At 35.9% G+C, this 14,770-nt stretch overlaps 1 protein-coding gene across 3 annotated transcripts in view; it reads right to left on the reverse strand.

Moving 5' to 3' along the window:
- LOC129787775 (aryl hydrocarbon receptor protein 1) overlaps positions 1-14,770 on the reverse strand; it is a 73,176-nt gene that overhangs the window by 23,723 nt on the left and 34,683 nt on the right. For all 3 annotated transcript variants that reach the window (XM_055823542.1, XM_055823543.1, XM_055823541.1), the window contains exon 3: positions 7,470-7,660. In XM_055823542.1, coding sequence (XP_055679517.1) covers positions 7,470-7,660 — 191 coding nt within the window. The remainder of the gene's footprint in view (positions 1-7,469; positions 7,661-14,770) is intronic.

Here is a 14,770-nt window from a genome sequence, read left to right on the forward strand (position 1 = left end):
TTTAATGGGAACGTTAACTCTGCCTACATTAAATTTATTATGGTAGGAAAAGAAGTGAATTAAAGCGCAATATTTTCTGGCAAAAATTATCACAGAATTGTTGTTGAGAAGTATTAAAATAGGGGTTACTTTTAGTTACCTATTACAACTTTTCTTCATTTTTTGAGTTATTGTTTTTTTTCTTATAGGTATACGGGAATGCTGACAATAGCCAACACACACAGTGGAGCTTTTATATGGGTACAAAAATATACATTTATTGTCTTAAATGTCTTTCAAACTATTCCACAACAATTTTCTGTTGAGAAAATCTAATATATATTTTATTAAATAAAAAAACCCCGGTTTATGTTAATTATTCGTTCACAAATTACTTTATGCTCAATCTTCACCATGAATTATGTGATTATTTGCTTAGTTTAGGAACAAATATTTGGAGACTTCTAATGAACAAAATTCTGTGTACGTTTTCTCAAAATTTTCTCAACTCTTCTCAGGAATTCTTTGTGAAAAAAAAATATTCCGAAATGTTCTATATTTCACAACCGAGTAAATTTCCCCCTTATTAATAAATCCGCAACAACAACAAAAAGAAGTATTTTACGAGAGCCCATCAAAATGATACACACGTATACATATTTCACCCAAAGAAGCTATTATCTCTGCGTGAAAAAAAGTGCTCCATATGAGAAGAGTAATAACCAAAGGCACCCAGGAACATCATCCGAGGGGTGAAATGATCCCTTAAGGACAGCAACATATGTCGTCCATATAATCGAAATTAACAGTGTTGTGTATGAGGTCAGAGTGGAAATTTATTTATTACACTTGGGCGACTTTTTGTGGCAAAACTCCAAGGTGTGCGGGGGTGGATGATTTTGGAGGGGTTTTTTTTCGGCGAGGGGTGCAGCATAATGGGAAATTGATACAGTCGCCCTGTTTCAATCCCAGTGTGTGTGTGGGTTCGGCTCTCACCGGGGCTTACAAAAGAAATAAACCACCAGTCCATGAGGGATTACACTGTCATTCGAGGGCGTGCGCCCATTGTTGTTGCCGGCTTTTGTTCGCCTCATCGCCTTTTCATCCACCCCCACCTCCCACATACGTTTTGCCAGGTACCACACTTCCAAACCATCTTGCAATGCTGTTTAAAAGAAAATCTTCATGACAATTACTCTAATTGTTCAAGGCAATTTATATGTAAGAGATAATGGGGAAATTGCGTACAAAATGCAAGAATTAAATTTCTCAGTTTGAGGCCTAATGGATCCCACAACTGTCACCAGTTGTTATTTGGCGCAATAGTATATGAAAATCATATTATTTATAGGGTTTAGTGTCCTTTTTAAGTTTTAAAATATGATGTAATTTTCTAAAGTTTAAATTAAATAAATTGATTTATAAATTTAAAAAAATCATGATGGGAGGTATTGAAAATTGTGACGTAAGAGCCGAAATCTTTGGAAAAGATAGGTATATTTTCCTCCTAATAGTCCTAATGCATACATAATTTCATTGAAATGACTTAATGTGAAAAAAGTTACAAAAAAGAAAAGATTTTTGTAGACGAAGAATTAATAAACAATTTCTTTCAAAGCTTTCGGCTTTACATTATTTTCAATTTCATAAAAATCTTATGCATAAAGAATTAAAGAATATTGAATAAATTGCATCAATAAAAAAATCATACTTTGAAATATTTTCAATTTGTCTCTCTAATACATAAAGTTTTTATAAAAAAAATAATTCAAAGCTTTCGGCAACTTTTAAGCGTTCTAAGCCTGCAACAGTATTCAATGGGAATTTTTCCAACCATCATTATCAGTTAAATTGTTCACAACAACCCATAACAATTTCAAACCAAATACATTGACCGGAATTAATTTACTTTAGTAAGATACATTACACCATCTACCCTTAAGTGCAAAAGAAGTTTATCAAATTGCAATTGAATGCAATCACGAGAAATCCATTATTGTGCACAGACCGAAGCACAGAGACTTGACCATGTTGAAGGTTCATTGAGTTTAATGCGTTTGAACGTTCTGTTAGAAAAGTCCCATCCGGTGGACAATTTTTCCTTTCAAATGGCACGTGGAATGATGATGATGGGTTGAATCCCTTCTGCCCAAATTCACTCTGAACCACACACAAATTGATTACATTTTTGGTAAAACATTTGGTCATTGGGAAGCACCGACTGCATGCATGCACAGCAGTGGCAAAAGTCACACGGTGTGCAAGTGAGTGAGGATTAAGTGGGTATTTTGCATTAGTTGGGTTGACACATTTGAGATAAATTCGAGTATTATTGCACATTTGTGATGGCAATTAAGCCAAAGAACGGGAGGGGAATGGGTGAGATAAAAGGCAACAAGTTAAATCTCTCTCTCTAAACTAAAATTGTAACTATTGTAGGAGACCAATTATAGAAATTATGGAGCAAAACGAAAGACATAAACCGGAGCAGACGACTTTCTTACGCAACAATGGAAGATATAGCTCTTAATTACTTCCTCGCGGAATGCTAAATTGTGTGGGAAAATGGTTTTGGAATGATTATCCCTTTTCTTCCCGCTGTCATCTCTGGATTTGTCTTAAGATTCGATTGATTTTTATTAGAGATATTTTGCTTTCTTCATTTCACACTAATTGCGTCAATATTGAAGAGAGAAAAATGGTGCAAAAAATATATATTTAATGGGAAAAGTCTCAGAGTTATTTCGTTTTTTTTTTCATATAAAGGAATATGTAAGGATGCACGATCCAGGCCAAGAGGTGGAAATTTATTGTATTGCTGTGCGAATGGCACATAGAAATATGGCAATATTTTATTTGGGCTACATTTTTCCACTCGCAGACATTTTTGCCATCCAACGTGAGGATATGAATCATCTAGCGCACGTCCCACGGTTTTGTACTTCCAATTTTATGTGCACCGTATACAATTTTTGCCCATAGAGTGAACGTTTTGGTTGGTGTTGGTGGCAAAAGGTGACTGTGGGTGCCAGGAGAATGTGCCATATTGTGCGCCCCTCTTGAGCTCATATATTTCACCACGAAATAGGAAATATCCTTCTCAGTGAACATGAGACTACAACCACCTGGCCGGATCAATGGTTGAAAAGTAACAACACGGGCCCCGAGAAATTATGGCCAAATGTAATGAATTGAAGATTTTATTGCACCTTCGCAGCCCCCTCCTCACATCCCTCCACGTGTTAGACATTTTATGGAGATTTCCCAATATATATAGCAGCTTATGCCACAACTGTTTTCAATCTAAACCTACCAATTAAAAAAGAATGTGCGCCACCAGCTACATTTTCCACAATTTATCGTAAAACTGCCACAGAGAAGGATTTTTATTTTTACCACTGCTTCTCCCATAGACTAATTTCTTCAAGGAGAATTTTTTCTTGCAATGAGGTTAACCTCTTGAGAATTATTTTTATCTATTCGTCTTTAATTAAAGGAGTATTCATATTTTAATTTATTTACAATTTTCTAATATATTTTGTTGATTCAATTTTTTCAATAGAGGTCATGAGGGCACAAAAAATGAATAAATTTCTTATAATTCGTGATATTCTAAACAAGAAAAAACAGCATAGAAATTACGAAAATTACTTTGAGAATCTCTGATTTAGAGGGAAATATAAAATCAAGGAAACTCCACGGTAAATTGAAGGTTTTTTTCCCGCAGCACTCTCCTAAATCTTCTAGAGCTCTAGCTTTTTTCTTTCTTTAGCACAGAGAATACCCTCTGATTAAGGAGTCGGAAGAGGTGAAACCCTCGATGGACACAGCAATTTCAGCAGAAGTAAAGAAAAAAAAAGTATCGCGGGATTTAATTTCATTCACCCCTTTATTTCGTTGGAGTCTCCCTCATATTACCTTTTAAATCCTTCTACGCGATTCCCTGTCTCGTGGAGTTGAGAGAAAAATTATGTATTTATTCTTTTTAACACATCAACCCCCGTTCTTGGATGGGTGGGTGTTGATTTGTGGCGTTGATTTATTTTCATCCAGCTGTCAAGGTGCTTTCCCAATGCTGAATTGGGAGGGAAATTTTTTTTGGGAGTTTCAAAAGGTGAAACTTCCGACAGTGAGGATATTTTACAAGACATCCATTTACAACCACGATTTTAGCCCCCAAAGCAATTTTCAATGGGATTTAGGTCATTTTATTCTATTGATCTATCAAACAATATATATAGATGAGGATTTAAAGAGGAAAAAGAAAAAAAATCGCGCTGAAACTAAATTTTCTTATATTGCTTTTCATATAACTATGTATATAATATACATAATATGAATTGGAGGGAAAAGCCTTAAAAAGGGGGGGCGCAGCAAATTTGCTAAATGGAAAATCAAAATGATTCACTCCACTCATCCAAGACACTCATTAAACCACCCTCTGCCATCAAACCCCCCTTCCACACACATCGTGCTAACCCAGGAAAATTGCAGTAAATTATGGGGGAAACTCGGCCAATGCGCTTTTGCGGTTCTCCAGCAAAAAATCCCCCACCCCCAGTGTTATCACCACACAACCCCTGATCCCTGCGCAGTCCTGAAGAATTTCCCATCCTGCAGCGAGTCTCTCTCTTTCACCTCTCTGTGGTCATGGCGAGGTTTGATCCCTAATTTTGCTTCGCCGCCCTTCTGGTCGTCGGAAAAAAAAATAGACGAAGAAGCGGAGAAGAAGAGAAAATGGGTGTTTTTCTTTTTCCTCTGCTCACAGGGGATATTTTATTTTATTTTTCGGGTGAATCCATTGCACGCGATGGCGGCATTATATACACAAAATGCGCCTGCGCCCCACCATGCAGCCACCCCATGGTGAGAAAGCTTCCAAAAAATGTCTTACATGCCATTCATCTCACTCTATATACAATTATATATGTATGTAATGTTCTCGGTGGGGTTGCAAAATAAGGAAATGGATGCTTATCTTTACAATGTGTGCAACCTTGTCAATTTTTTTCTATTGCACGACAAGTTTAAATAAATATATGAGAGCGCCAGAATTAGTCTAGAATTTGATTTTTAAATTTTGAACTTTGTGCCTTTATATTCATTTTACATTGTCTATTCACTCAATTGCCCCATTGTCTCCTAAGAATTCAAACATAGATAAAATTAGAAAGAAAACTTTAGTCGATTATTCCGTTATATGTAATTCGTATGAAAAATTTGAAAAAAATCAATCATTATTCAACATTTAAAAAAGTCTCACATTCAATAAAAGTTTCCATCCCCCTATATGGGGTAAGGGGACGTCAGGGGCGTGAATTGACGTAGAAAAATTCACAACGATGGATTTATGAGGCAATGTGGTGAAAAGTTTTAGTTGAAAATTGATAAATGTTTTTTTCTGGCGACAATAAAACTTTTTTTTTCTAAGAAACTTTTAAAGTTTTTTTTTAGTATTCTTCAACAGTCACCAATCATTTTCCTTGTATGGTTCCAATTGAGCTTTTAAGCTAAAATACTCGCATGGAAATTCAATCTCATGCTGAATATAAAATGTTAAGCTCTGAGGTGGAATTTTTTCAAAAAATATTTGAGAAAATTCCTTTTTCATTGTCAAAGAAAAGGCGGTATTAGGACAACTATTTTTTTTTTTAAAGATAGTTTCAAGAGTTTTAAAGGGATGAGTTACCAACCCCCATTCTTGTTGTTGGCGTGTGGCAGGAGATAAAGGGGAGTGCAATATGACGCTCCAGAAGTAATTCAAAAATTTTCCGTGAACATTCGCGTGCACGTAACATGAGATAAGCATTTCCACACAGCATTCTGCCATACATTTCTGGATGCTTTTCTTTTTTTTTTCCCGAGGTCCCCCGCTTGAAGAACTTCTTTTTATTTTGGCAAATTCTCTGGTGCACTTCCAGGAGCCATTAGGGGGGAGGCGCATGGACGAAAAAAAATTCAGCAAACATTTTTAACAATCACTTCGTGTGAGCATTAAGGGTGGATTTTTTGTGCTTAATTGAAATAAATTCTTTGGAAGGGTTGAGTTTATTTTTTTCTTCCTTTTTACGCGATTAGATTAGATTAGGGAGACAGCTGCAAGCATAGATGGGAATTTGTTTTTAAGCTCAAACGACCCAAAAGACGATTAAATGTTTTTTTTCCTGTGTGTGGGAGAATATGGTGCGCTATATAGTGGGGGTGGGAGTTTAATGGGATTCCCTCGAAATATTCTTTCTTCCAACGTTACAAAAAGAAATAAAATCAGATTTTATGACAATCATCGCAGACATTGTTTTAATTATCTCCCAAAAAATATAACTACCGAAAATATTTCTCTTGTTCCTTGTCGCATGAATGTTATCACATAAAACAACGAGGGCATGAGGGCAAGAGGGTTGGGCAGGACATTGTTAGTTATGTACATAGTTGAAATGAGTGTGTGGGAAGTGAGGTGGAGCCTCACTGAGGAAATTTTATTTTATTCTAACTACCATCGTAAACATTTTTACATTTTTTGGCGAAATTAAAAGAAAACTGTCGGTGTGACAGGGAAAACATTAAATAGTGGGTGAGTACAAGGTGATCCTTAAAGCTTGTTGTTCTCCTCTTTAATTCCCACATTAATTTAAGACTTATAGAGCTTTTAGATTTTTTTTGCTAAAATTATATTCTTGTTATACACATTTCCTCCTAAACGATCTCCTAAAATTCTTTTTAAGTGTTTTTCTTTTTCTCTTTTATTTAAAGAGGAATTGCCCGTAAAAGTGATATATGTGCTGTAAGTGAGCACGAGGACTCCTTGGTGCTAATTCAGAGGGTAGCAATGGACACTCTGCTTTTGGATTTTATCGCTAAAAATCAACGTTGGGGAGGAAGAGAAGGTAAAAAAAAACAACAACGAAACTCACCCCCTACCCCATTGGGCATATTTTCATATACGATTTGCCATGAGGAGCAAAAGTAAAAAAAAAAAAAAGAAGCAGTGCTCACCAAGAGGAAAAGCATGTGGAAGAGAGAGGGGGTGGTGGTGAAAAAAAGGTGGTACAAAATGTGAAAATGTAGAATTGTAATGAAAATGGAAGGCCAGAATAAAATAATAAAAATTATATATGTGGGCATTATGTTAATAAATTCTAGCCCAAAATTTATTATATATGATAAAAATCATAATCCACCGCATTTTTATGTTAATTAGCACAAGCAGAGTTTTGACATTTGCCCATACGAATATTCATTGAGACTTTTCCTCCTCTCGTTGCTCGCTCAATGTGGTGCGAGGGTTTTTGTAATTAAAATATTTTGTGCCTAATGCTTCATTTAGCAAAGTTGCCTTATTTACCCTCCTTTGGAAGCCCCAGAAAGTGTGTGTTTTTGGTTACCTACATAGGTACGCAAATGAGGCCTACACAGGGGTGGACATGTCGCTCGTGGTAAGAGGAATTGGTTGGTGGAATTAAGTGAAATTATATCAGTGTGTGCTCACTCACCTTGAAAGTAACTTTTCGTCCTTAAATAACTAACGGATAGCCTAAGAATACTCAGTCGATCTAATTTACTAAGGATATTTTGTTCGAATGGCAGCAGCGAGGCAAGGAGGTCCAATTCCGCATTTAGACGCTCCCGATGGCGTTTCGAGGGGTTGCTCTTCGTTACACCATCTTTGGGGGGTGGTTTTAAGCTGAAAAGATATAAAAGAGTTTTTTTTTCATTAGATTTGAAGGAATTTTTAAATATTACATTTTTTTTGCAATGAAGAGAATTTTCTTAAAGGCTAAAAATACAAAAAAAAATTCTTAAGGAAAGTCAGATTTTTTTTTAAATTGTAATTAACGTCCTTTGAATTTTTTTTCGAGTTTCCTTAAAATTTTTCTATCAAAGCTTTTAAAATAAAATCATTTGATTTTCTTCTTCTATTAGAATAAAATATAAAGTCTTGTATTAGAGTAAAACTTACTCTATTTCCTGCACAAAACTAATACTTTATTCCCTGAGAAGAAAACTCATTCTTAGCGTCCAAAAGGAAGATGTATCAGTACCCATAAACATTCGGGTGAGAATATGTTGAACAGTATCGCTTGAATTTATCGAGAGAGTTCAGGAGGCAAAATGTAGGTGTTGTCAGACAATTCTCATTCTTTCCTCGGCAAAGTCGGCTCTTGCGAAATGGAAGAACATCTGACGGAGAGATTTCGCCATCCATGGGAATTGTAATATAGGAGGATGAACGTATAGTTCTTATGGAGAATTAATGAGTGAGTGAGTGCAATCGTTCTTCTTCTGTATATACAGAGCATTTGTGAATGGAACATTCGGTGTCATTTGTTATGCGAAGTGGCCAGGAGCTGTGCTATGTGTATACACTACATAAACTGAAGAATGAGAACGAGCAGAGAGGTGCTGATTATTGCCCATAGGTTAGTTCACATGATTGATGGCGATATAAGAGGCGATTTATAATTTTTGGTCTAATACCTCTGGCCTCTCTCTGTTCTATACTTTAATATCTGCTGCTGCTGCTGCTTCTGCCCTCATATGTTAGAAAGAAAGGGCCATCGAATGGGAGTTGCTAATTAAGCATTTGGAAGCTGTGTGAGGTTGGAGTAAAAAAAAAGGGGTGTTCGTACCATAGAACATAACGATAGAGATATAGAATGTGGAGAAGCGCTAGATTTGTCTTGAAGGCAATTCTGATAGATCACTGATATGTTAATTAAATTTTATTGTTTCAATTTGTGTGTTGCAGTGTTGGCGCAAGAGAAACCTTTCCGGATGTCGAAGGAAGATATTTCCATGGCATTGCTACTGGCAAAACATTTTATTAGCTCACAAAACACCTTTATATACGGACACTTTGCGTGGCTCTTTAAGGCACAAAATAAACTCTTTGGCACTTTTGCTTGAATCTGATTACGACCAATGAATTCGAGGATAGTTCTCTCAACTCGTTGCACACACACTGGCTCTTGTGAGCACCGTTGTTGTCTCCACTAAAATAGGTAAATGTTGCTATTTTGCAATAAGATTTAAGAGGCAATTTTTTTCTTCTTTTTTTCCATTCATCCATACTAAATAGTCCTATTGTCCAATGATTTTCCCCTTATTCACAGAGAAATCTTCCTTGTATTTTAATGTATTCGCGCGCTATCTAAATTATGTATGAAATTTATGCTTTGAGAGTTCTTCAAACAGACATTATATGAGACATCATTCCCAATTTACACTGCCCATCAAAATACCCCATCCCATGTTACAATTTCTGACAGGCGAAAATGATGTTCTCTATTAAGAGAAATTATACAATGAAAATTGATGCGTGCTCAATCGATTTTCCAAATTAATTTGAACCAATCATGTGGCCCACAGAGGTCCTCTCCGCCTACAGTGAATTGCATGATCTTGCTGCGGTTACCCTCCCTCTCCACATACCCGAAAAAAACTATTTCCCTCATAGAAATGGAGAAAAATTGTTGATTAATGATCAATGAGTGACTTCAAATTATTTCCGTTTCACTTTTATATGTACGTACATAGTAGAAAACTCATCCCATACGGTTCCACGCTTTTCCATAACTTCTTCCACAATGGGAAGAGATATACCAACATTTTTTTTTTATTTTTTGTTGTAACAATTGAGGTAACAAAATAAATATGGCAACAATATAACAATTAGAGCAACAACATATCAATTATCATTTGAATTTTTAATAGATAAATTGCAATGTAATTAGCTTTTGTATCTCTTATACCACATATACACCATTAATATTTTACATTGCCTCATCATTTATAGCTCTTAGTAATTCCTCTGCATCGTGGGGAACATAAGGAATTTTCACATTAAAATCAATCTTCCACTGAACTGTGATAAATAAATAAAATGTTTTTTTCTTCAATGATTTGTAATTCATTTGCCATAGTCTAGAGTCTTGGTTAATGAGGTAAAATCTTCACTAAGAAATCCTTCTTAAACTTTCTTTCAATTTTCTTCTTTTAAAAGAACTTAACTTGAGAATTAGAATTACGAATTAGTTTAACTTTAAAATAATTTTTTTAGAGACCTTCTAAGCTCCGCAGATGAAAGAAATAAAACGAAATTTCCCATTAAACGATTTATCAACAATTGGCATTCCTTCGAAGAGTTGTCTTCTTTCTTTTTTTCTCACCACTTCATTGGCGATTCACGATGAAGTGGTTCTTATATGGTTTTATCCAGCCACCCTTTTGTGAGCATTTTGGTGGCTCATTAAATTTTTAACTCCAACCAGTGTGTGTGTGTGCGCGAATCTCAATGAAATCCCATAACTGAAATATTTTAATTAGGCACATTTTGGAGGAAATCTGGTACGAAAAAAATCCAAGAATAAAAAAACCAATGAGACAAAATTGAATGTTTCTGCTCTTGTGCAATTTATTGTTTGTTTTGATCTCTTGCAGTTCCAACGTCTTGTCTTGCCCCATGCTTTGAAATGCAACTGAAATGAATCTTTTTCTCACCTGACTGTTAATTGCTACTGTTTGAGTTGAAATCGGAAGAAACTGATAAATCTGCTCCACCGAGAGTGCCCGCAGAATCCCAACAAGGAGGGTGAAAAAATAAATAAAAGAAGTTCGTACAAGAATGAGAAATGTGTAAGAGGGACAAAGTGCGATGAGAAGAATGTCTCACCAGCAACCAATTTGATAATCGCAAACAACAAAACTCTTCAATTGCCAGAGTGTCTCCTTTACGAAATGGAATTGGGACAATTCACCTTATCGACGTGTCGTCTCTTCTGCACCTTTTTCTTATAACCTCTTATATGTGTTTTGCCCCTCTACAGTAGAGGTGGAAGAGATACATATATAGTTAAAGGAGAGAAGAGAAGAACTCGCGTCAACCTTGCTTGTTGCCCCGTGTTTCAAAAAAGAATCTTTAAGTGATCCCTAGTAGAGGAAGTTTTATCAAAAGGGGTTGATAAGTGTCTAAATAGATTGTTGGTAAGGATTTTTGGGAAAAAGGAGTTTAAATGGAATACTTTATGACTGTGTGCTTGTTAATTAATTATTTTTTTAAGGGGTAATCAGTGGCAAAAAAGAAAATTAACTAAAAGGAGTCTAATTTATTTCAAGACCTTCTTTCCTATAAGCTTTCTTTTTTGAAAAATCCCTTTACTATAATTTTCTTAAATTCTTTAAAATCATACAAAAAATAATTTAAATCAATGCTCATGAGCCTGTCTAAGCCATGCAATTTTTTTGCAACTTAACCACCCTCATGTGAGGTGTTCGATATCGCGAAGACATTCTTTTTGTTTTCAGCAAATACCATTCACAGCAGCAGAACACCAGAAGGTACCATAGAGCACCCATATATGAAGAGATAAGAAGTGTAGCTGTTGTGAAACAATTATACAAGCAGCCACCTTCTGGCCATTTATTTGAAAATTTTCCAAATGAATATAAGAGCGGAGAAGAATTTTACAGGAGCGCGATGACGTCCTCCCAGAGCACACCTTCCACACTGCAATGGGGCCTCATTATCAATTGGCAAAATCTCACACAGTAGTTGACTTTTGTTTGTTATTTAACACTCCTGCCATGAGATTTAACACCATACCCGCAATGGCTTGAGACACATCGCAAAAGAACAGGGCGCGCGAAAGAATCGGGTGCTATCTCCAAGTATTAACTCGGAGGAAGAACTCGCGACACACAAGTTGGAATAAACTTGTGGCAAAAGAAGGATCTTCTCTTGAATCAGTTCTTGGTGCGATGAGAGTCTGTGGTGCACACCTGAAGCAGAAATATTTAATTAAGCCACCCACTCCTCAATTTGGGGGCAAAAATGATTTTAATAGCGTGGGAAATTGGGAATTTCTCCTCGTTACACAGGCACGTATACAAAGCGTCCACCTCCGTCGTAATAGACGTCTGGGTGTTGCGGAGGAGCGAGCCAAAAACCAAGGAAAAGAGAGAGAGGTGTGGGAAAAAAGTAATTAAAATATAAAAACAAGACCGAATTTCGTACAGGCTAAATATCGATGGGAGTATATCGTGAGTTCATCAGTTTCAGGTAATTTTTGTGCCACTTCCCATGATTGATGTCCTTTTCTCCCCCGATCCGAAATCCATCTTCCACCAACCACCTCCGCCCCAAAAATTCCATTTCAACGGTCAGGTGGGGAGGGGAAAAAAGACAACAAGTTAGCTTCAATTCCACGCCACCCCCGCGCACCATCATCGTCAACAATTCGAATTTTAATTAAACGTTTAATACTCCCGTCATTCATATCCTCCAACACGGTCTGTGTCAATAATTGCTCTCTTCATGTTGGATTAATTTATTTGTTTGATTAATTTTATGTATATTTATTTTCTATGTACAATCCATTCAAGATATGGACATTGAGCCATCTCTTGTAGGGTGGTAAAAGAAATATCGTCAGGGAGGGGAGATGGGGGTGAAATGTCCCAACATAATACAATTAAACTAATACAACATCATGTCATAAAAAAGTTGGAGAAAAAAGGAATGGAAAAGTCAATAGAATTCTTTTGAGAATATTATAAGCTAAAATTTAATTCATGATGTTTTATAAAATTTGTCAGTTTAAGATGGAGTTTTTAAATAATATTGATTAAATTGAGCTAAAAATTATTTAAAAATAATTTTTTTCTGGATCCTTCTAGGATATGAGAACAGATCCTTCGAAACTCAAGTAATATTTCAATGAGATGGTGTGTTAATGGAGAATTGGTATACACAGAAAATAAAAGTTCGTAGCATTGTTCGTCAAATTTCGTGAAAGGTTCGTAACTCCAATGCTTTTATATGGGAAAATTTACCTCCATGTTCGTAAAATGGGGTCTCACTCCCAGGGAGGTTAACCCCATTATACGAACTTGGAGGTGAATTTTCCTATGTAAAAGCATTGGAGTTACGAACCTTTCAAGAAATTTGACGAACAATGCTACGAACTTTTATTTTCTGTGTAGTGGAAGGATAAGGAGTGTGCAATAGATGGTTAAAGATATGCTGGAAGACGTTGGAGATGGAAGAAGAAAATGCATTTTACCCGGGAATGGTATAAATTTAATTGCAATTACCACCAGATGGTTAACCATGGCCAATTGAAAGAAGGCAATTACAGTGCACCATATAATCATAGGTGAATATAGAGGCAAACTTTATAAGGTATTAATGGAACATTTTCATGAAGTAATTAACACTCAATTCAATCATTGCGTGTCGATGCTTCAAAACACAAACACTGACGGGTCTGTAGATAAGCTCTCTGGGGCTTGCGATGAAAATAAATAAAAGAAAAATTCACACCAATATGAAATTCCTGGCACATTTAAATGTTTAACCAATTAAATTCTAATCACTCATGGCGATATTATTTGCCATATAAAAGAGATGTGGGTGATACTGGTGCGCGATCCTTTCGCGTGAGTGGGTTTTGCGAATGTGGAGAAAGAAAGCTTCATGGGGGTGGAGGTGTAAACGTGTGTGTGTGTGGGTACTATAGCATGCGAGGAAGGAGGTAAAAGGGAGCCTGCCAAATCAACAGGCAAAAGGACGAGAAAGTTGCATATAAATTTATGCTCTCTACCATGCCACCTATTCCTCCAGAGGCATGTATGCGCGTTCCCTTCACATGCTGTGGTCTCTGGAATCCTCGTGAAAATGGTGAGTAATCACGCGTTCCAATTCCAAGAGGCCCCGCTATAAGAAAATGTGTGTGTGCGCACCCGGAGAGTCTTGTTAGATGATATGATTTTGATAAGCTGGCGTGACAGGTGGGTGGTAAGAGATCATCGCCACAGATAAGTGTCAGTCACTTTTTTTGGCAGTTCACGGCATGAATAATTACATTTCTCCCGCCAAAGGTAGAGACATATAGCAATTTTCCTCAACTACATATCATACATAGTCCACACACTGCGCCCACCTCAGAAACAAACCAACCAAAAAAAAACCCTCTAAACAGAATTTAATTAAAAATTGTCTCAACATGATTGAGTTCCGTGGTAAAATGCTGCAAATGACCAGAAAATCACTCAACCGCATAAACTTCTTCACAACAAGAGCATTTTTATTCAGGCATACTTTTCACATTATATTGGCTTATCTTGCTTAAGCATTAGCCACCGTCAGTCTGGGCCAAAAAAAAAACATTTTTGGAATGGTAATCATAATGAGGTTAAATTACCATAAAAATTTGTTTACATTGCTCGGAATTTTTATTTTCATCGCGCAGGATTTTTTTTAAAAGATAATTTTATTATGTTCCACAATGCATGATCCATCGTCCAGAAAATCTACTTTAGCGGAATGAATTAGTCTGCATTTGTAACGAACTGACATTATTTTGCCGTTGACGGGAATGAATTAATTTATATTTATTATTTTCTTTCCATTTTTGTTTATAATTGTTTCAAAATGATTCAAAGGATACCGTAAGACGGGGTGAATTACTTAAAGAGGGTTGAATAATAAAATCTTTTCTATATATTTTTTTCAAATACCTACCTATGTATTCTTCATATGATAAATCACTTTGAGAAATAAATCATTCATTTCATTTGAAGATTTTCATGAGTTTATAATTTTTGCGAAATTGAAGTTTTTAGGGGAGACAAGCGTAATTTTGGGCATGCTATTTTTTTTATAAAAAAATCTTGAACTTATTTTGTTCTCTAGAGAATATCCTATATAGTCCTGGAGAGTTAAGATTTGAATTTTACAGAATATAATTCCCGGAACTGAAAACTCAAACTCACGGATCAAGAAATAACAGATTAT

This window comes from Lutzomyia longipalpis, chromosome 1 (assembly GCF_024334085.1).
Source record: "Lutzomyia longipalpis isolate SR_M1_2022 chromosome 1, ASM2433408v1".
In the NCBI taxonomy this organism is placed as follows: domain Eukaryota; kingdom Metazoa; phylum Arthropoda; class Insecta; order Diptera; family Psychodidae; genus Lutzomyia; species Lutzomyia longipalpis.